Genomic DNA, 14,468 nt, shown 5'->3' on the forward strand with positions numbered 1-14,468 from the left:
GTAATGATTTCAAAGCAGCTGCACACTCCTAAATCATAGATTTGTGCAATTGTGCCTACATTGGGCAGTACTAGGTTCCATAATGCTACCAGGAAGTATTCACCACGCTTGACGTCACTGGGCTCCACACATATCAGGCTGTGTGTGTGTGTGTGTGTGTGTGTTATAAGCTTCATGTGGGTTGAAGTTAATAAAGATACCTACAGACATTTTTTTAGTGCAAAGCTTTATATACTTTATGAAGTACTTTATGGATGTTGTTATAACAGTAAGTTAGTTTTTATGTGTTTAAAGTTCAGAAACAGTTTTTTAATTTATGTATGTAGAATGAGCTGATTAAGTTTATTTGTAACTTTAAACTGTGACTAGTGTTGGGGCATTGTAATTAAGTATTTGTTATAGAGTTTATCTTGAAATTTTTTTCTGATTGTAGTAGTACACTTTTCATATTGTTACCAAATGTATATAAAGATTTTTACTTTTAACGGTTTGTAACAGCAGGGGTTAACAGGACAAAGCAGTTACACTAATTGGATTATAATTCCACTCCAATTTGAGATAATGCTATGGGCAACAAAAGAAAATGCCATGGCAAAAATGAGTTGGTTGGGTCGCCTTTCTATTCTTTCCAGTTCATTGATTGAGAAAAAAGATCTATTTTAAATAGCCTTGTGCTTTTCTAAAACAACTAGTACTGTCATACAACGTAACACTATGTATAAAACTGGACTTATCTTTGTTAAAAGTAAACTCACAATGTTTAACACTTTATCTGTAAGTATTCTCCACTATATATATATTGTATGGAATTATATTTTTTATTGTATATAATTATATAATATAAGATTGAGTATTTTTACTTTTCAGTGCTTCAATGCATGGTATTTAATGTTTTGCAGACAGTCATTGCCTTGTTTGCCTTTTTGCGCTTTTAGTAAACACAAAGCACTTGTGCAAACAAACGGTTCAACCACTTTCGGTTTCTTCGTATAATGTCCATAGTATTTCTTATTAATTTTGTAAAGTTTGTTAAGTAATGTTTTTAATATCGAAAAAGCCATTCCAAGAAAATCATGTTTTGTTCAAAGTATATAATGTGTGATATAATTTCACTTTCACATAACTTTTGACCTGTTTATCAGATCCCGTTTAAGGCAATATTTTTCAAACCAATTTTATAAACATAAAACCAGTGCTGCTGTCATAAATATGTTGAGGCGATGTTTTGGATGCCTCTTTTGTCGGACCGATGAGTCTGGAAACAAAGAGGGCCGCACCAACCCTGGAATGGCCCAGTCAACCACTGTGCCCATGAACCCAATTGCTGGCCCTGGAATGCACAATCAGTTTTCGGCGGGCTACAACAATGGTGGCCAAATGGGAATGGGAATGCAAAGTCCATCATACAACCAAGGAGCTCTTCCAATGGCTCCAGTCAGTCAAGCACCAGGTTATTATTAGCTTAACATAGTCACATTGAAATAATATTGATTAAAATAAAAATACAGTGTACCTGATTTATTGCTAAAACTAGTTGTAAAATAAGAATCTGGTTGTTTATAATATATAAACATCTATGTAGTAGTTAAATGTGATATTTGTTCATATGGCGATACTAAAACATGTATTACTTTATAGGACGAGTGATTATATTAATAGACAACTTATAATTTATAAAAAATCAAAATTACATTACTTGATTGAAATTTTTGGTTTTCTAGAAAGATATCTGTATGGTAAATCAAAAAATACAACTAACTAACTATCTAACTACCAAATGTTTATATTCAGCTGGATCTTTAAAATATGTTGCCATGTATGATTATGAAGCCAGAACCAATGAAGATTTGTCATTCAATAAGGGAGACCAATTGTTCATTCTAAACACGTGGGTTTAAAATACTTGTTATAGTTTAAAAAAAAACAATTCAATATGTTTTAAATTTTATTTTATTTGTTCCAGTGAAGGAGATTGGTGGCTGGCAAGATCAGCATCGTCAGCCAGGGAAGGATATGTGCCAAGCAACTATGTAGCCCCTATGGGTGGACTTGATTGTGAAGAGTAAGTTTTAATGTGTACCGTTTAGGGTTTCTGTGAAAGTTTAGTATTTCAAATTTTCAAGCTTGTTTATTTTAAAGTTTTATAAACTCTTGATTTTGTGAGATTTGTTAGCCTGAAAAACCATATTCTTTCAAGTAGAGATCGACCGATATCAAATTTTTGAACCGATACTGATACCCGATTTTTTTACAATTTTGTTAGTCACCCGATACCGATGCTGATTTTTTTATATATATACCTTAAAAATGTTAAAAACTTTGAATAATTGAAAATAAAATCCAAATGGCGTTTAGTTTATATACATTTATTGATTATTAAACTATAATTTTGCATATTAACTTGGTGTCATGCTAAAACCCAATTTTTTTTGATAAAATAGTGGGTAAGTTGTTCTACTTTCAAGTCTATATTTTAGGATGGGTTTTATTTGCTTGCAGGTGGTTCTTCGGCAAGATCAGTCGCAAGGAATGTGAGAGAACTCTGATCCAAGGCAGGACGAGTCGAGGAACTTTCATGATTCGTGAGAGTGAAACTGCACCTGGTAAGGGAAATTATATAATTCACACTTTTTGTAGTATTTTTAAACTGACCTAAGTATAACAAGGAAGTTGAGTGTCTTCCTGCTGTTACACTTATGGCAAAAAAAGTTGTCATTTTGCTGCTACAGCAGGCAGCTACATTCAGTTTATTTTTTTAAGTCGAATCATGTTACAAAATTAGGAACAAAAACCAATTAACAAGTCAAAATTACTACTATTTTTAACATTTAAAAAGAATTCACTAACTTTTATAATTTGTTTTGCTGGATGTTTGTGAAATTGATATTGACAAATTTGTTTAGGTGCCTACTCCCTTTCCATATCTGACGAGGACCCAACCAAAGGCATCATAGTGAAGCATTACAGGATAAGGCAACTTGACAATGGAGGTTATTACATCACAACCAGAGCCCAGTTCACCGACCTTCCAGACCTGGTGCGCCACTACCAACGTAAGTGTAGAATATTGAATCAACAAGGAAGTCTGAAAAACATTTTTCTTAATCTGCTGGATAACATTATTTAAAACAAATCTGTCTTTAGAGGCAGCCAGTTGGTGTACTTTGCTTCAAGTAAAACCTCATGGTTTTTGGCCCAAAACTAAATAGCTCATTTGCGTTATGTAGAGAAACCAGATGGCCTGTGTTGCCGCTTGACCAACCCCTGTCCACAAACTGACCAACCAAACACAGTCACCATCGCCAGGGATGTGTGGGAGATTGACAGAAACCAGCTCACATTGCAGAAGAAGCTGGGAGCCGGAATGTTTGGAGAAGTCTGGAAGGGTAAGTTTATTTTTTGGTATTTTTTTGCATTTTTAGCTGTATTTAAGGGTGAATGGTACTACAGGTTTGGAGGAAACATAAATTTCGGCATAGAATGTTTGCAAAAGTGGCTTTGTTCGAACCTCACTGCAGGCTAGTTTTTTTCTTACCTGCCTTGCTTGCATCATTGCTCGACAGATTCGGCGTAGAGTCTGCAATGGCTTTCGGTATACTAATGATATATAAGCCGTAATCGTTGGTCAAAAAGCAGCTTCAGAAGGGCTAGATTTCAGTTGTAAACACACATATGTGTGTTCATGTTTCATCGGATAATGATATGGTACTGTGAATCCACTTCAATTGAAGTTGCTTGTACTAACAGATTGAGCAAGCATTGGCGTATGGTTGTTTCTCGACTCGTTCCCTTCTCAGCCTGCATAACTCGGATGGTAGAGCGACGGTCCCGGCTTGACCGGAGGTCGTGAGTTCGAACCTCACTGCAGGCTAGTTTTTTTTTACCCTGCCTTGCTTGCATCTTTGATCGTCCGATTTGGTTAGTCTGCGATGGCTTTCGGTGTACTATGATGCCGAATCCGTAATCATTGGTTGCAAAGCCACTTGGGCTGGATCAAAGTTGTTAATCATTTATGGGTGTGCATCTTTTATTGAATAGTATGGTACTGTAGATCCTCTTCAATATGAAGTTGCTTGTACTAGCAGAATGTAGCAAGCATTGGCGTATGGTTGTTTCTTGACTCTCTCCCCCCTGAGATAGCTCAACTGGTAGAGCGATGGTTCCGATATATCTGGAGGTCGTGAATTCAAACCCTAATTGCAGGCTCGTTGTTTTTCGAGCCTGCTTTGCTTGCAGGATTGATCGACAGATTCGGTTAGTCTGCAAAGGCTTTTGGGTACTATGGTACGAATCGTTGGTCAAAAAGCAGCTTCAAGAGGGGCTCGATCACAGTCGTTCAACAATTATGTGTGTGTATCTAACATCAAAAGTGGTAAACTGCGTATATCAGCTGAACCTTTTTGTCAACAGGACTGTGGAACGGAACTACTGAGGTGGCCATCAAGACACTTAAGCCTGGAACGATGTCGCCGGAAGCTTTCCTGGAAGAAGCCAAGATCATGAAAACGCTGAGGCACGAAAAGCTGGTGAACTTGTACGCCGTGGTGAGTGCAACAAATAAACATAGAAGTAAAAACGATTTATTTTTATTTTTAAATGGCCGTAACAAATTCGGTGGTTGTCGTTGTTACGTTTGCACGTCAACGCAACTTGGGGTGATGTGAAACTCGATTTTACTTTTATTAGTTGCAATAATTCTTGAGCTAAGTTTAATTGACAAAGCAAATTGATTTGTTACCATTTGGTCTATTCATCCAAATGGCGGCTGATGCTTGTCATGCGTTCGTATAAAATGTAGACCACATACAATCTTCAAGAAGGTAATGCGTGTCGATTCTAAAGTTTGGGTTTGTTATTTACCCTCCGGCTCTAAAAGCATTCAATTCACATTTTAATGTTTCCGTTATTCCCGCCCAACAGGTGGTTAGAAACAAACACTAACGTTTACCAAGGTAAAAACTCACTTCAGGACCCACTTAAAAAAGTAAAACGGTTAACACACGATGAGATTCATCCAAATGTATAAGAGACGTATATTTCTATTACATTCGTACTTTAAATAGATTAAAGTTCCCAGTATAAACTCCATTGTAAACCTCGTCTGAAACCTTGTTTTTTCAAGAGATTAATTTGGTATTTCATAAACATGTTTAGCATAACACCAACCCCAATACAGACGTAGTTATAGTCGGCGTCACCTTTACGTTTTTTTTAGGTGTCGACCGAGCCGATTTACATCGTGACCGAATTCATGTGTCACGGCAGCTTGCTCGATTATTTGAAGGACGGACCTGGACGAAATTCAAACCTCACCGATCAGATTGACATGGCCGCTCAGGTAAATATACGCTTTTTGTCGGTCTAATTTTAGTTAACGTGTTTATCACGCTGTTTGTGTGTTTTGGGATGTGTTTTTGGAAATGCATGGCGAAATTGCACCTGCCTGGTGCCAAAACACAGAGATATCAATTCAGATCACCGAAATAAAAAATAGGCCTATTATCCTGAAAAAAAAATGTTTGTTGTTTTTATGTAGTCAACGTATTAAATCACTTGTACTTATCTCTTTACTCGCACTGTAAAATTAACCCACTTACAAATCCTACATCTTAGGTTGATCATAAAAAAATTAAAAAAATGTAATTAATTACCATCAAATGTAAACCTTTTTATTTCCTTCCATTTATTTTCCTTTTCGAACCGGAAAACTCGAGTTACTTCAATGCGACAGCAGTTCGTGCCGCCTTTTTCGGTTCAAATAGCCTTCCGAACGTCACTTACTTTCCCTGCGCAATATCCTCGCGACGTGCGGTGACCGGTTTGAGAAATAAAGGGCTAGAAGGATCTTCGGTGTCCTTCATACTTGCATGACTGACGCCTGTAGTTAAGCAGCTGTAGCGGCGGTCCTGGTACGTCGCCACAGGCCACTAGGTGACTAGAATAAGCCTAGGCCACCACCTTTCTGTGGCAAGTTGGTCACAACGGATTTACTGCGATGCGATACCATTACTGACACTTCAGGCATTCCCGGCCTCCTTGTTAGCCAATGGGAAGAATAAGCCACTACCCCTTTACCCTTTACTTTACACTTACTTTCTTTACTTTATTTTAGTTAGTAACAAAAATAACGCGAAGCCAATGAACATTTTAGGCCGTGCCGTTGGCCCTCGCGCTTGCAAATATAAAGACTTCTATAAACAAGTTAAAGCGAACGGCGGACAAGATCCCAAAAGAACCACGCAATTAGTTTTTTTGTTGTGACGCTCGCCCAATACTAGCTGGTTCCGGCTTGACTGACGCTGCCAGCGTGGAAACGGGCTTTTGGTTAGTTAATCAACAATCGGGCGCGGCAGTCAACTCGCGATTGATTTCGCGGCCTACCGGAGGTTTTACCTTGGGGGACTGTGCGCCAAACAAAGCACATGCCAGCCAGGTTTTGCAATAATTAATTTCCGGGATTTTACGTATTTAAACGAACCGGCACCATTTAACCAACGTAAGTGGTCCAACTATATAGCCACTTTTAAATATTAGTCGAAAGGCATAAACCCTTTATATTTTGTTTAAGAAAATAATGCTATCTTTAGTTTGCAAGGCTATTCGTTTTTTTGTGCAACAGCTAATACATTTAAAGCAGGGTTTCTTGAACTTTTTACATTTTGTACGTATAGAACATTACACTTTTTTTACCATAGAACATTACACTTTATTCACTCTCAACTGTTATGACCGTAACAACTATGCATGTGTGCGACTGTGCGTGATAGGCATGAGATACCAGTACAAAGTTTTCTTGTATTTAGTGTTGTTGTTGCTGCACTTTATTTGACATAGTCTTCACGAATAATGTTGTTGGATTTTTTTAGATTCGAGCAAGTTTTGCACTGATCACAAAACTCAATATGAGTAAATAATTTATTTATCTATCTCGATTGGTTCACCCTGGAAAAAAAATTATTCAACCAGTGGGTGGACGATATTCGCCAGTTTATAAAACACTGATTTATTAAATAATTGATCCACAAAAAGTATTAAATGATCAGTTCACTAAAATGTTGTCAATCTTACAATTAAACAAATACCGCTACTTTATTTTCGGAATCCTATAGTTATTATGATACATTTGTTTGAAAGGGTTTGCGTCTTACTTTGTTTGTATTACTATCGGAGAACGCTGTTTGCAAACTAACTAAACATACACTTTCCGCTAACAAGGCAAGTAATCGTTTCCGACGAGTCAGTTTCGAACGTTGCAAGTGCGCAACCAGGCACGCTTCCTTGTAGCGTTGTATTTAAATGTCGTAACGCCGTGCATTGACCAGCACCCTCCACTTCTAAAGCGTTTGGTTGCTGTTCAAAGCCTGCCGTCGTGCCACCCGTCACAATACTCACAGTTTGACCCAACTCGACTTATTGGCGTCGTGATTTCTGAATCCGTGTTTCTGCCGTACTTTACCCGGCCGTTGTTTTATGTATGGCAGAATAATGGCGACTTGGCGACCATGTCGGCCGAAGAATCAGCCAGAAAATCGAAGAAATTGGTTCAAAAAAACTATTACGTTATTTTTTTTTCTTTAATGATACATTTCACAAATTGCTTGTCCAGATTCTGCCAGCCTGTGTCTGAGAATGCCGCCCGTATCAAAAGGCGTTTCAACGAAATATATTTTCACAATGCTGTTTATGCCTATTAGATTATGTTACCTTCCCTTTTTTGTTCCCTATTTTCTAGTGGACTGGTACTTTAGCCTGTTCGGCGAGGTACTTTAGACCTGGCCGACCTTAGCTAAAATACAAACTTGCAGCACGATGGAGATCACTTTGTTTCGTTACGGTTAAACTAAAATCGCCCTATTTCTTGCGCCATAACCTATACTTGTGCGTTTTTACCCAGATCGCGTCTGGAATGGCGTTCATTGAGCGCAACAACTACATCCACCGCGATGTGCGAGCAGCCAACATCCTGGTGGGCAAGAACCAGATATGCAAGGTGGCCGATTTCGGACTCGCCCGACTCATCGAAGACGACGAGTACAACGCGCACCAAGGTAAGAAAAACAAAGCAGAAACGCAAGCGTTAAATGCTGGAGCGCGAAATCAGGTTTTGGCTAAAAATACATATTGTGCGTTTGTTGTTTATTGTTAAAGTAAAAGCATCAAATGCGCGGTAATCAGGAAGCATATGTAATACAATTTCTTTTGACGCTTCCAATCGTTTTAGTTTCCATAAAGTCAAGTCTTTTCGAAAGTACGAATAACGCCTCGTACAGACGTGAACACACTTTGGCGTTTAAACACGACCACACGCTTTTGAGTTTAATTTTTCCATTTTTATATTAAATGTGTCTTTACCTGGTTGTAAATTTATTGACCCGCATCCCGTCCGTTTAGCAGTTTTATTACCGAAGCGTTGCTCCATTTTAGAGCGTACAGGTTTATGTGCAATTAAATACGCCGAGTTGTTTCGCGCGTGTTTATTAACTTGTTACAAGTCGCCAACTGCCCTTCGAGCTTGCGCCTCATTCCAGGTGTACAACAATGGCGGCTCGTGTACTGTTTTCTTTTTGGCATACGTCACCGGCGGTCAATGCACTTCTAATCACGATTACGTGCGCACACTCATTCATACCTGCGCACTATCCTGTTGTTTTTGCGTCGGCGGCGCGAACAACGTTTGAATTGAAAATGCGGACCAGTTTACTCACTTGCGGTAAATTGAACGTCCGCATATTATTTTACCTTATGTCGCCCATGGAAAACGGATACTGTCACCTGAAAACCAATACTAACGTTAAGGTGGAAAATATTGGCTTCTGAAAAACAATTCGTTTGAATCAGGCAAAGGCCGATCCAAGGGTAATAAAGGGCCCGTGACCCTTTAATTTGGTCTCGTAGTGGCAAGCTTGTATTCGTTCAGACACACTTAGATTAAAATGCTGCAGGGGCTACAGTCTTTTATTAGGGACGTTGAATCACCGGTCAGCCTTCGCAAAGCACGCGTTGCGCAAACATACCGAGTCACCCACCTCTATACCACGCACATTCGCACATGCGTGAATTTCACAACTCCGCTTTGTGATGAGTGTTTACGGGTGCCTTTTTGCAACCTCAGTAGCCTGAAACACCACCGTCAGTTTTGTTTGTTTGTTGTTGTTGTTGTAAACGCGAGCAATGTAGCATTTCTGCGAATTTCACCTACGACTTTTTGCGCTCGTTTTCAAGTGCGTTAGTTAGGTGTGATATGCTCGTGTATTCGTTTTTTTGACTAACAATAGCTGTAAACATTCCCGGACAGAAATAACCTGAACGCGATGCCGATTAGAATCAAAGGACATTAATGTCCTGAGGCTAGCCTCTGCAAGAAATAACATTTCTAATGTGGTCTGTCTTATGACTCTCATTACGCACATCGCTCTCGTCACATAACGTTATTAATTAGCGCAAGCGTGAAGATTAATTTTATTAATTGTACAATCAACTGCATGTAACTATGCATACGGTTCGAAAAAATCCTTTTGTAGTGCGAAAAAGTGTAGAACCTGTCGTGTCACATTTTCATTTACAAATGTACAGAATCAATAAAATGTAAAAGTCAAACCTGATAAGTCCAGGTAAAGTGTGATAAACCAAAGCTCAAGTGTCAGAGTGATTTAAACCAAAGCGATTTAAAATTTATTTTAGAGGGCAAACGTGCCAGTCATGTAATATGTGGCAAAGCAGCCTCTGCTGCGAGCGACCCGACTCTGTTTTACATCAAAAGCTGCTGATATACACTGGCATCCCCCTCCTGTTGTGTATTGACTTTCGAAGCATATGCGGGACTTAAACCGAAGTGGGGGACTTTCCAAGCGCCTGGTGTTTATTTCAACCCAACGGTGACGAACAAACCTAAAGGACAAAGTTGCTGGTTTGCAGTTTATATACGGCGGCCAAGGGTGGCTCACAATTTTCAGCCTAACATGCGCAACTGCAATCGCGTTATTTTTAAAAATCGTCCAATGTTTCCCATTTGCGTGCACCAACTGCACCGTATACAACTCAGCATGCAAACGCAATGTTTAGAGAACGCTTAGTGCACGATTTGGTTGCGTTGCTCCGCCATGTAAAAGAACCGGACCTACAGATCGGTTTCCACTTGCTGCATATTGCACTCTTCAGCACATTTGCTTAGTCAAACTGTTGAGGAAATGACATATATTGTCCTCGCGTAGTCTTCACACTAATGTTGTAAAGGCCAGTCGAGCGAGGTGATGTCATTGGTTGTTTCGCAATTCATCTTTATTATGGTGCAACATTAGAAAATCATTAAAGATATCCGATTCAATCATAAACATAAGTAAACGTCAACAGTACAAATAGTACAGCTCTTGTGTCTAAAACAATTATTTTTCATAACTGTCCAGGAATTTGTTCATACAACAAAAAATGTTAGTTGGTACCTTGATGTTTATATCCCTTTTAAACACGAGATACAATAAAACCTCAACTTGCTGTTCGTAAGAAAAGTAACCAAATGAGCCAAAGTGTTTTTTTAAGTTTTCCGCGGCTTTTAGTAAAACAGTTAAGCCATCTATTTCCGTCTAGAAAAGGTGAAATTAGAACTTTTTAATTGGCAAAAATCCTTGGTTTTAAAATACGCCAAACCTTCATTATTGTAGTGCTTTTACTTTTTGTTAAACATCACATGTATTTTTGCCCTGTTGTTATATAATATGTGGCCAAAAAAAAATATATAAGTAACTGATGACAAGAAATACTCACCCTTTTCCTTTTATTTTTGCCTTAGGCGCCAAGTTCCCGATCAAGTGGACTGCACCTGAGGCAGCTACCCACGGCAGGTTCACAATCAAATCCGACATCTGGAGTTTCGGCGTTCTTCTTACCGAGATCGTCACCAAGGGAAGAATCCCCTACCCAGGTAAAATACTCGACTGTGACGAAACAATTAAGATTTTCTACAACTGTTGTTAGTTTCTGGTTAAAATGTGGTTTTAAAAGTGGCATGGCTGTTTTTGTGGCAGATCTTATGAAAATCCTGATAATATTAGTAGAATCGCAAAATGCGAAAATTCACTTGTACCCAACGGCAAATTAAAAAAAAACTTATATTAAGAATTCGGCAATATATTTGAGTACACTATGCACAGATCTGTAATGTAGTTTGATAATAAAACTGAAGATAATACAAGCTCGTATTAAAACGTCTTAATCAAGATGACGTCGATCTACTCTACCTTCTTTGCAATTCATTATCGGCAATATATATATTGTAATTAGATTTAATAAATAACTTTTATTAGTATAGACTCGAGCATTTTTTAGCACATCTTGCAAATTTCTATAAAACTGTGTTCACTCGTTTGTGAATCAAAAACGATGTTTGTTAATCAATAAGATCGCCTGTGTCAGTTCGAGTTTGAAAGCAACGCGGAGCCACAATTTACGTAACTTGTAACGTCACAACCGTAATCCGAACTACTTTTCCTTTCACTTTACTGTCGCCCGCTCTTCCCAGGTATGCCGAACCGTGAAGTACTGGAGCGTGTTGAGACGGGCTACAGGATGCCGAAGCCCCCAACGCAGCCACCGAACCCACCTTGTCCCGACTCCCTCTACGACCTGATGCTGCAGTGCTGGCACAGAGACGATCAGCAGAGACCAACTTTCGAATACATACAGGTCGGTTCAACTTGAATATATTGTACATGCCTGTTTTTGTAACGTATTCTTGCACAGACCAAATCTTTGTCTCCTATATATTATACATGCACCATTAAAGTGTTGAACATGTTTTTTGTTTAATTTACCTATTGACGAAAGTCCGGATTGTAGTTTTATCCGTACATATACAAATAAATGCGGCGTTTTGTGTATATGTCAAGCAAAAAACATATATCTAAGGACTGCCTTATCTATAGACCATTATAATGTTGGACAAGGTTTTTTGTTTAATTTTCATTGTTGCAAAAGCTATACAAATACACGCGGCCTTTTTGTGTGTGTGCTGAGCAAAAAAACATCGTCCTTAAGAACTGCCTTTTCGTTTCCGCAAAAAAACGAACACATAGCTGTTTTTGCGATGCTGTTCACGATATTGGTTAGGATATAAATAAGTTCTCTTGTTTGCGTCATTGCTTATCCTCGAAACTAGTTTCGCTTTAAGCGCGATTCGTAGAACAAGGAAGTAAAATACGCCACCGCCAGGCTATGTGTTTAGAAGGCTAATATCAAAAGCAAGATATTTGCTTGGTCTGTCCTTTGATTAGCAATGTCGCATAGGCTGTGTACTAACACAGAAGAACTTTTTAATTTATTGCTATTTTAATTTGTAAAGCTTTTTGGCGATTTTACGTGGTAGTTTGTGAGAACCTACCAATTATGCTTGCGCCTCGATAAAAAAAATATGAAAGGTGTAGCGTTTACGAAAATTGCTGCTTTCTCGATCAGGGCTTTCTGGAGGATTACTTCACAGCGACCGAGCCCCACTACCAGGAGCAGGGCGAGGGAGCATTCTGAAAACAGCACCGATCGTTGTCGTGATACCCTCAGCATGTCTTCGTTGTACCGAGCCTGGGTTATCTATTGTAATATTCAGGCGTGTTTTTGACGTCGTTTTCCAAAGCCATGGTCCATGACAAATAGATCTATCTTTTTCTTGCCAGTCACTTTTGTAATCTTGTGGCAATATCTATACTTGGCTGTGTGTAAACCAAGAAATTAAAAACCTTAACGATTTATCGCCGTATAGTTTACTTATAGTATAGTGTGTTATATACTCATTGTAAATGTAAATCAATTAACAGCTTACGACCTCAGTTAAATCTTTATTTCACATTTCTTACTGTTAAAGAATTTAAAGTAAGGATTTTAACTGCCTGAAGAGCTGATTTTTATTTTTTGTAAATGCGAATGAATCTCTTTTTATGAGTCCAAAAATGCGCTTTTTTCTACATTTTGGCAAGCGGCTTGTTTGGCCAGTTTGCTGAATATGTGTATGGAAAGGCATCGTATAACTTGTTATGCAACCCGGGAGGGAATCTCTCCTTTACTTATACGCCCGCTTCTTCAGCAAGCTGTTTTCACACAAGCAGCCAGCAGCTCTCTGGGACGTACTTTTCCGCTTTGTATGTACTTTGTGCAGTTAAATGGCTCACACGAAACCCACAACTCTCCATACTTGTTTCGCACTTCAAGTGATCGGCTTTCTAGCTAATGTTTTAGCTCTGTTTGCTTGCCATCCCTAACTAACCATTTGCTTTCTGTCATCATCTCAATTATGCAGATAGACCCCTGATACTGGGGTTTTAATTTTTTATAACGAACATCTGTAAATATTTTTTATAAATAACAGTTTGGTTGGGTGGCGTGAATGCCTACTCTGCGTTAGTACATCATAAAAAAATCCAAAATTTTTTTAAAACAAAGGACTTTTTTCATACATAAAACAACTGTGCAATATTGTATCGTAAATGCCTCGTAAGCCATTTTTAGACAGAATATATTTTACACAAAGCGTTTTAAGTCCTGTTTAAGGCAAGCTACGTGTAATGATTTTTTTTGGTTTTGTTAAGATTCCTTTTTTGGGGGGGTGGGGAGTGTATAAATATAATCGAATTGTTTAAATACTTGTTGTTTTCTACATTCTTTATTTCCTTTAATCATTTTAACATTTAATGTTATGAATTTTGGTGTAATTATTGGAAATGAGGCGCATGGTTTTGTATGTATTTGTTGGTAATCCAGCAGGTCACCTCTACCAGTCAACCGTTATTACTAATATTGAATAGAATCGAAACTTAAGGGCGATTTCCTTTTTTGTATATTTTTGTCAGCGCAAAATTGTTATTTAAATTTAACTTTTTGAATTTTGGAATGACCAGCTGTTATCTTAGTCCATTTACCGTTATCGCGTTTTGATATTATCTGTGTATACGAATTTTTGATCATCGATCTTACCCTTTGTTGTAATTATGGCCACTTTTCTGATTAAACCATCTGATTCTCGCGTGCCTTTTGTGCTTTACTTTATTTCGTGCCTTGTTATTGATTACATGGTTGCCTTTTTGTACATATTTTGTCCTTAACTATTTTTATGCGCTTTCTGTATAAATGGAATAGTGGACTGTTTTTCTAGAATTATCTCTATATAAGGTGGTTTTCGAGGGATATATTTTTTTTTAATCAAAAGATTGCAACATTAAGAATAATTACTCAACATTTCCTGGCATATGTTTGTTTACAAAGCATCTTCTAATTTTAATATTTTTTTAATGAATCAACAACGTAATGTTTTACTCATTGATTGTCACCAAATAACCCCATTGCGCCGCAATCACTGTACTTACACGTCCCTATTCCTTATTATATTTGTTTTTAATTGAGATTTCCCCTTATGTGTCGCATTACCCAAACAGCGCCAGCGAGGACAACTGTCTCTTGAATAAAAGCTACTGTCATCCACTTTTTAT

General features: G+C 38.1%; 1 protein-coding gene across 1 annotated transcript; it reads left to right on the forward strand.

Annotated features, from left to right (window-relative positions):
- The first annotated feature begins 1,143 nt into the window (after positions 1-1,143).
- Positions 1,144-14,454, forward strand: LOC146148042 (tyrosine-protein kinase Fgr-like). Its single transcript, XM_083387077.1, has 12 exons — positions 1,144-1,450; positions 1,792-1,888; positions 1,964-2,062; positions 2,500-2,603; positions 2,904-3,053; positions 3,228-3,386; positions 4,411-4,544; positions 5,216-5,338; positions 7,895-8,048; positions 10,787-10,918; positions 11,516-11,679; positions 12,448-14,454. The coding sequence occupies exons 1-12, from the start codon at positions 1,210-1,212 to the stop codon at positions 12,514-12,516; spliced, it is 1,626 nt and encodes a 541-aa protein (XP_083243203.1). The 5' UTR covers positions 1,144-1,209; the 3' UTR covers positions 12,517-14,454.
- Positions 14,455-14,468: the final 14 nt, after the last annotated feature.

The sequence above is a fragment of the Ascidiella aspersa genome, chromosome 4, assembly GCF_963924565.1.
Source record: "Ascidiella aspersa chromosome 4, kaAscAspe10.2, whole genome shotgun sequence".
Lineage (NCBI taxonomy): Eukaryota > Metazoa > Chordata > Ascidiacea > Phlebobranchia > Ascidiidae > Ascidiella > Ascidiella aspersa.